We start from the raw sequence: 9,123 nt of genomic DNA, 5'->3' as shown, positions 1-9,123 counted from the left end.
ATATATATATATATATATATGTAGTAGTGAAAATTGATTAGTCTGCCAGGTATAGTGAAGGGGTGTGCAAAATTTTTCCTTTTCCAAAATGTTAAAAAATAAAAATAACTTTTTCACTCGATGCGCCATACCTTTGAAGCTACTTACAGCGTTAGGAAACTTGATAGAGCATCAGAGTAAGTTCGCTAAAATACGAGCCCTAACAGAGCCATCTACGTTCAATAGTTAGTCGAGATACAGTTTCATGAAATATCTACTGAAAATCAGGATTTAGTGGATTTATTGTGATTTTTTTTTTAATTTTCTCATTTCTATTCTTTCTGAATTTAAAAAAAAAATTTAAAGTTAAATTTCTTTATTCAAATTTAAATTGTTTTAATAAAATCATTCGTTGAGAATAGTTTTCGTTGGCTTTATTCGATCCCTGCTACACATTTCATTTGTGGAAACATAAGAAATGTTTTTTAAGGTTATTTGGTCACTTTCAACTCTTTCTGATGGAGTAGATTCATAATGCGGATGTCATTTCCTATTTGAATCCACAATCAATTTTTGTCCATTATACTCGTACACTAGAAACTCCGCAAGGAGCCACCTCTTACACGAGGTTGCTATCGTGACGCCTTGACTCTCGGCCAACACTGCTCTTCGTATACTACCTATCAATCTATATCCACTTGTCTAGTTTCATACTTAATACTTTTTCTCTTAGCTCTAAAAGACTGAGTAAAGTTGATAACTGACCTACGTGATACTGCTTGCGGCTGATGGAGCCCATGCCGAGGGGGTCGAAGGAGCTGTACAAGGAGGCGATATGGCGGTCCTCGAAGAGCAGGGGAGGGCTGCACAGGATCCCGGAGCGGAACATGAGGCACTTGTCCATCAGCTGCTGGAGGAACCCTACTGGGTCATCTGCAAGGGTAATATACATGATATATATACTCATGGTATTTACATATACATAATATACATGCTATAGTTTCACGTCCTTAAGTCAGGTTTGGAGGACTATAATTGCAGTCTAGGAGGTACAGGGTAAAAATGGTTCACCTCTGGAATAAAGTCGAGTGAGGTCAGAAATATGATGATCCAAAAATATGCGATATTAGCAACACACGGTTTCGCAACTTTCAGTTGGCGTCCTAAGTTTGGTCGCGATTAATCCTTCTTATAATTTAGGTCCTATTACTGCAAGATCTTTAATACTGCCTGATTGGATTTTGTGAGAATCTTCCTTGTTAAGTATCATTCTGTCAGAACTTAATCCGACATTATTAAAGATTCATTATTCAAAATTCTTATTACATTTCAGTGACTGTGAAGGTTTAACATATTAAATCAAAATTCTTTATTAATAATAATTACAATCTTGGAAAATTAGTAATAGTGATAAATGATCACGTCCATACCAAAATTAAAAAATATATATATATCAATTCGTTAAAATAATTATACATAATTAAATAAAAATAATAAAATATCTATATCTATATAAACATAAATATATAAAATAAACACAAACTATGTTGATTAATTAATAAGAATAAAATATAATGAGTAACTTTTTGAACTAATGTAACAATAAAAAATAAAATTGTAGCACTAATCACATTTAATCAATTATATTTACTATAGTTACACTCTCAACCTGAGGATCCTCGAGCATCTGGCCATTGCCAGAACTCCAATTGTGTTATAACATTAATACTGAACAGAAAAATGGTTTTGTGGAGCAAATCATTCTGCCAACTGAAAGATTCATATTCCAAGACCAATAGTTGATAGTGCTCTAGGTTTATCAATTTTTTTTTTAAATTATTAATGTTCACTAAGGTTGATAGAGTCAGTTATGAACATTTTTGTTCTTTAAATGTGACTTTACTCAGCGTGCGCATTGATTACCAACCGACTGAAAGATGGCGGATAATTTGAAATATTTTTTCTGGCTCTAAATAAAAAACTGGAACCCATATGAAATATTCAGCGAATTTAATTAAATGCCGAAGGAAGAAGACACGAGACAGCACAAGCCGCGGTACATACGTGGAAGCGGGTCGGAGAGGAGTTCCTCTATATGGCAACATGGTCCGGGGGAGCAATAAGAAAAGGAGTTGCTACCATAAAGGACCTTTATGGCGGTGCAAAGAAGTCCTTAGTGCCAATTTATCGACCACGTGATCATAGGAGCCGGTGGTGTCTTTGTTCTGTGCCCTATGGTCGTCATGGCAATAAAGGAATAAATACCACTCTTTATAGCCATCGCAATAAAGGTTTTATTTCTAATCGTTTTAGCCCGTTAGTCCATTTTATATACTGATCCTCAACGTCACGGCTGATAGCTCCTGTATTCCTCCTAAGGATGCTTATTGGTAGATACAGAGGAAGGACGCGTGGATTCTTCTCGTTCATCCAAAGAAAAAGAAAATTTTATTTTTTTGAATACTTTTATTTTCTATCCTAAAAGCCTATTTTCACACGACAGACATCTGCCCTCCAAGTAATGACGCAGAACACTTTAATACAATCACCCACACGAATAACAATAGAAAATTAAGTAAATAATTTATATAAATAAAACTGCAATGTTCGTTTGTTACTTATCTAACATATCCGAAAATTCCTAACTGATTATGAAGCTTTTTTTTTTTTTTTTTTAAAAAAAAGTGTCCAGTGTCATCCTGGGAAGGTACTTACTTAGCTATTAAAATTCTGGATTTATCTCGTAGTTATGAACAAAATTAAACATTATTGGCGCATACCTCAGAAAATATATTTTTTTAAAAAAGGTTATTATATTATGTACTGTTCGATATACAATTTTTTTGTTTGTTTTTTCGAAAATTAAGAAAAAGCATTACCCATTCCATTAAATGATTTTGTTTTTACATCAAGAGACTTCAGATAAAATAGACCAACAAATTTTATTTTATGAAAAAGCAAATGCTATTAGTTTTTAGTGTCGCCTGAAATACTTAAATACTAATGTTATTTGAATAGAGGAATAAATTCCTAATAAAATAAAAACCACAATCATTCAAATTGAACAATTATAACAATGCCGTGAGTTTCTCTTATATTTTTAAAAACTTCGTTATAGAATTTATTAGCTAAGACATTACAATTGTAATATCTGCGTGAAAGTCAATTTGGACTAAATTGATATCTAACTGTGAAGTGTCCTCATTCAATTGTACATCTCCAAATTTAGCAATAGCGAACCACTCCTGGGTCTGATAGTTATAATACATAAATATCAACTGAATTGGATAGTAATAATGATAAAAATATATAGAATAAGACATAACAATCGTAAATAAACACACGCAGATATATAATTTTTTTTTTCATTGGCGCGACAGACCGTGGAGTTCCAAGGCCTCGTGCGATGTACTTAAGTAATACATCGCCACCCATTGGCTAACGGGCCTCACAAATGCCCATGGGGATGTTGTCAGTGAGTATTGCATAATTTTTTGCTTAAAAAAAATCCCGGGTAGGCCCGGGCTCGAACTCGTAATCTATGGGTTGGCAGACGCTACCACGCTGCTACCGTCACACCCAGATATATGAATTAAATAATTGAAAAATAATAAAACAATATTTACAAAATAAAGTAAATAAAATATACCATCTCCAACACGTTCAAACCTATTTACGCTCCCCCAGGGAATACCAAACCAAGCCCTGTCACCCACATGTGGATGTTAAGGCAGGAACCCTGGATCCCTGCGCCTCTCCTTAGCCACCTAACTGGTGTTGAGAGCCAGTAGAGAATGAGTTAGTGCACCAGAGCCACAGACGGTGAGGACTTATAATATTCCCAGAATAACAAATTATAATAGTAGTTTTTACAGGTCGATAATGAAACTAAGCCCACTAACAGTTCAACTTGTGAAGGAAGCAAACATACAGCTTTATGACTGTACGTACGGTTAGTGTGATAAGGTGTTACAGATTACTGTTAAGACATCTACATACGGATATACAATACTTCTAACTATTAAGCAAATCCAGATAGTAAGGCGGTACTAAAGTATAACAACAGCAAGTGTCATAGTTTACACGATGATAGGGGCTGAGGCAGCTGTCATCACGAAATCAAATGTACACGATGTTTTTTTAACATACGATGGAGGAATCTACAGATTACCATACTATTCTAACCATAGAGGGGGGAGGGAGGTTAAATTTTTAATTCTGTGGGACTGCCATAGAAATAAAAGTTAAGGGTCGGCTAGTCTCGAGGTAGTCAAAGTTTGCGGTTTAACTCGCTCTGCTCGAGGCAGTCAAAGTTTGCGGTTTAACTCGCTCTCCTCGAGGCAGTCAAAGTTTGCGGTTTAACTCGCTCTGCTCGAGAGGAATTCGCTAATTAATCTCCATCTCGATAAATCGCCAGAATCTGAAGAAATTCTGGACAAAGGTATAAAATAACGATGTACACAGATCACATTATACAATTGAATTTTTATTGTTATTCTCGTTCACCGCATGTATTCACTTCAAAATTATTCAGGCTAGAAGAATCAGTAATTTATATTGGAATAACGCATTTTTCCACGACTACGAATTAAAAAGAAAACTAGTTCCATCTTAGATCGGAATAATAAAATTATCATTCCTGCACATTCGTCATCTTTGTTTTAATTTCAAGGAACAGTCGGTGAATCTCTGTCGATATTTCCAAGTTGAACCGATTATGTTGCATTTATTATATAATTGTTTTTAGCATATGGGAATCCTGACTTATGCTGCTATTACCGCCCTCCTTATTGATATAGTCATCCTTTTAATCTAGTCGAAAAACAAAATTTTTGGTGGAAGGACCATTTCAATTTCCAAAATGTCCTATAGCCTTTAAAATACTTGGGCTATTTACTGATACCACGTACCTCCCCTCCCCACCCAAGTTATGATTCCATTTCCTCCTTCTCACCCCCCTCAGTTAGAAGTACCTCCTTTGAAGTACTTTTACTTACACCTTAGAGAAGAGCCCCCTCCTTCAAGTGGTTATCTTATGATATCGATAACTGCTATTTCCTGAGGGAAGTCGACAGTTCCTTAATTCCCACGGGCTCCACATGGGCCCCATGTGTCGAGCCGTCTCGAGCAAGGCCGCGTAGGAATCGCACGCTCTGTTTTATTAATATGTCTGCGAAATTGTTTTTCTTCAAACGAAAATTTTTAACAGAACTCTGTTGGTTAAAAATGGCTTTTAATCGTTTATGGTTGATTATCCTACCAGGCTCAACTTTTAAATACTTTTTTAGATATCAATAACATAAATAATAAACAAAGTTTCATTCCAGGTATTTCTATATTATCCACCGTGACAATATTTTCCAAATGAAGAAGCAGATTGAAAAACTTAAATTTTAATAGAAATGATAATTTATTCTAATTAAGTTAACTAAAATTGGTATTGTTCTCTTAACCATTCATTGCTAAATTATTATTGAATCAATATTGAAAATACTATCAATGATTTTACGACATTTACAGGGCAACTGCGCTTGTCCCTGCAAGTCAAAGTGTCAGAATGTATAACTTCTTCATTCAACATTACTTTCTAAATATAATCGTTTCTTTGATCTTTGGCATTACAATGCTGTATAACACTTCTGTATTCCAACTCTAATTTCCGTAAATGTGTTTGAAAAATATCCTCCTATATTGTATAACTTATAATCTCCTTATAAGTTAATTATCAAAAACTTTCATAATATACATTTATTCGTTTTTCATTTCTATTAAAACTTTGAAATAGTTAATTATATTAAATAAACGAAATGGAAAGTACTTTAGAAGAAGATTTTATAAAAAATAGTTATCGTCAGCCCTGTCATACTATTTGCAATGAGGATAAGACCAATCGATTGTTCATTAAAGACCAATCGATTGTTCATTAACATGCCGGGTTTGATCAAAAATGTTAGAGCCCTTTTTGAATAAAATAGAAAAATCTATTCTATAAATTGTTACTTTTGGTCAGTCGATTTTTTTCTTAAAGTTGATGTCAACCCCCCCCCCCTCCTCCCACAGACTATATAATCTGCCTTCAATGTGTAATTTCAGTTTCGTACGATTTTTCGTTTTTGAGCTGGGCTGTTCGTCTTAAAACGTAAATTTACGTCGCATTCGAAATGTCAAAATCAAACTGAAATTAATTAAATGTTGATTTTCTTGTTTTGAAATGGGTTTTGCAAATCACTCTGTTGGGTAGAACATATTTTTTTATTATTTATTTATTTTTTGTGCATCGGCTAATTATCTTTCGATAATTCATGATTCTCATATTTTGGGCAAAGTATTGATTGCCAGTTACTGAAAAAGCAACTCAATTAAAATAGATGAGTTTGTTATCTTCGACGTATTTAGTACAATACGGCCACGATTTCTTTTCTAGCAATATTGTTTTTTAAATTTAAATTGATAGTTGCAGAACCATGTTAAGAGGCTTTAATGTTAGGAGTTGCGTCAAGTAAATGTTTTGCGTTTTGCAAATGTATGCATGATCAAAGTATTTATTGTTGGGAGAGATAACCCGAATTACTTATAATCTGCTGGTATCGCTGGAGTGAATTGTATTTTAAATAAATTATAATTTTATAATGAACGAAATGAAATGAATAAAACTCTATTCATTTAATAAATTATAATTTTATAATGAACAAAATGAAATGAATAAACATATATAAGAAGATGGTCAGGGTGGGGGCAAAAGAGAAACAAAAATAGTTTACAACTATTTATTTTCCGATGTTTCGCCCCACTTTGCAGGGCTTCAAAGGTAAAGGTTGAACAGCCCTGATGAAGCCCTGCAAAGTGGGTCGAAACATCGGAGAATAAATAGTTGTAGACTATTTTTGTTTCTCTTTTGACTGCAACCCTGATCATCTTCTTATATATCAATTTTCACGTTCAACTATATATACATATATATCAATTTTCATAAACCTCTATTCTTTCAATCTTTATTGTGTTATCATTTGATTGTGTGTGTTTTGTCAAAAGAGTTACGATATAATTATTATAATTTTGATTAATTTTGACAGTATTAACATATTTTTGTATAACAAGTTTAGGTAACTTGTTTGGATGTTGGGATGGAAGACGGCTTTCTCTCCTGTTCCTTACTTCTCATCTTGCCGCCTCTCTAGTTCTACTCACTCATGTCTATTTATAAAACGTGCTAGCTCTTTCTTCACCTGTACAATATGGCTATAAAACAACTCACAGCTTCCATATGTTGTTACTAGAGGGCAACATTTCCAAGCCCCATTACAAATGTCTTAAAGGGGGATCCCCAAACAATGTAAATTATATAATATTTTAAGTAGCCCCTTCTAAACACAAGCCAGATCGGGAACAGACCGCGGTGCTCAGCGAGGAGGGCAATAAGGCTGCACTTTACCTCCAGTGTAATGATATTATAGCGGTGCACTTTACATCCAGTGTAATGATATTATAGCGGTGCACTTTACATCCAGTGTAATGATATAGCGGTGCACTTTACCTCCAGTGTAATGATATTATAACGGTGCACTTTACCTCCAGTGTAATGATATTATAACGGTGCACTTTACCTCCAGTGTAATGATATTATAGCGGTGCACTTTACATCCAGTGTAATGATATTATAGCGGTGCACTTTACATCCAGTGTAATGATATTATAGCGGTGCACTTTACCTCCAGTGTAATGATATTATAGCGGTGCACTTTACCTCCAGTGTAATGATATTACAGCGGTGCACTTTCTCCAGAGCATGTCTTACCTAACAGTGCTCCATCATCGGCTACGTCGGTGTTTGCAGTACTCCGCAACTCCGCCTAACTCCCCGGTGAAGAAGTTAAATAAAAAAAATGAACCGAGAGACGTACTGTATTAGGATGATCGACTGTAAATTGTAACTATCGATCGATCAGCTAAAAAATAGTTCAATTATTTTTCAAGCAATCCATATCTGGGTTACCATTAAAAGAATTAAGAATAAATAATATATATAAAGAAATTTTATTTAATATTATATTAAACTGGTCAAATAAATTTTACTTCATCACATATCTACGGCTCTATTAGAACAGACAATATCTATTTTACCACCTTGAAGGAAACACACCAATGTATTTTTGTTAGAAGAATCATTAGAACAAGGTTACGTTCTACTTGCAAGCTCTCAGGATGTTCCCTTAGGGTCTTGTGCACCATCACAGTTCAAACTACGATTAGTAAAATCTCGGGCTAGCTCAATAATTATCATGCACCAGAATAGTTTACCTGTGAATCTGGGGGTAAACTTTACCGGGAAATGACACCTGGTTAAACTGAGATTTTAGTACAAGAGCCGGGAAGAAAAAAAGCTATCTCACCCCAATTTTTTATTGATTTAATGAAAACTATGTATAATTACTAGTAAAAATTGATGAGTCTGCCAAGTAGGGGGAATAAAAAATGGCGGCTGTTTAAAAACCTTAAAAAAAAACATTCATTTTTCATTCGAAGCTCTATAACTTATAAACTACCAACAACACTAGAAAATCTAAAAGAACATTGTTTAAAGAAATCTATATCTCAGGAACTATGTGACGTACAGATGTCTATTAGCACTCAAATTAAAGTTAGTTTAATGGACTATAAAGAAGTTTTTGACCTTTACCTTCGTAGGGATAGTAGTTTTCATAATATTTGCTAAAATAAATTGATTTATAGTTGTTCTGACAATAAGTTTGATTTATGAAAAACTTCATTTCAAAAACCATTGCACGTATAAATGTCTGCCAGCGCTCAAATTAAAGCTAGTTAAATTTACTACAAAATAGTTAATTATGTTTATCTTTGTATGAATAGTAGTTTTTATGATGATATTTGACAAAATAAACTCACAAAATGTTAATTTCTAATGTTCGTATAAAATGTTGGATTTTTGAAAAATATATCTCTCGATCCATAAGACGCATATATGTCTGCCAACACTCAAAATAAAGGGAATTTAACTTAGTATAAAGTAGTTTACGACACTTATCTTCGTAGTGGTAGTAATTTTTATAATATTCACTTATGAATATAAATTTGGCAAATGAAAATTTGTCCGAACAACTATAAATCAATATATTTTAGCGAATT

At 33.7% G+C, this 9,123-nt stretch overlaps 1 protein-coding gene across 2 annotated transcripts in view; it reads right to left on the bottom strand.

Moving 5' to 3' along the window:
* LOC106686191 (uncharacterized) overlaps window positions 1–9,123 on the bottom strand; it is a gene marked incomplete at its 5' end in the record, with an annotated part of 40,622 nt that overhangs the window by 3,414 nt on the left and 28,085 nt on the right. Inside the window, 1 exon segment of one of the 2 annotated variants that reach the window (XM_067046567.1) lies at window positions 745–912. In XM_067046567.1, coding sequence (XP_066902668.1) covers window positions 745–912 — 168 coding nt within the window. 2 annotated transcript variants of the gene reach the window in all.

Source organism: Halyomorpha halys, unplaced genomic scaffold (genome assembly GCF_000696795.3).
Source record: "Halyomorpha halys isolate HHAL.00 unplaced genomic scaffold, Hhal_1.1 Scaffold796.1, whole genome shotgun sequence".
Taxonomy (NCBI): domain Eukaryota; kingdom Metazoa; phylum Arthropoda; class Insecta; order Hemiptera; family Pentatomidae; genus Halyomorpha; species Halyomorpha halys.
Note: the sequence above shows the minus strand (reverse complement) of the source record. Positions and strands in the feature narration are given on the sequence as shown.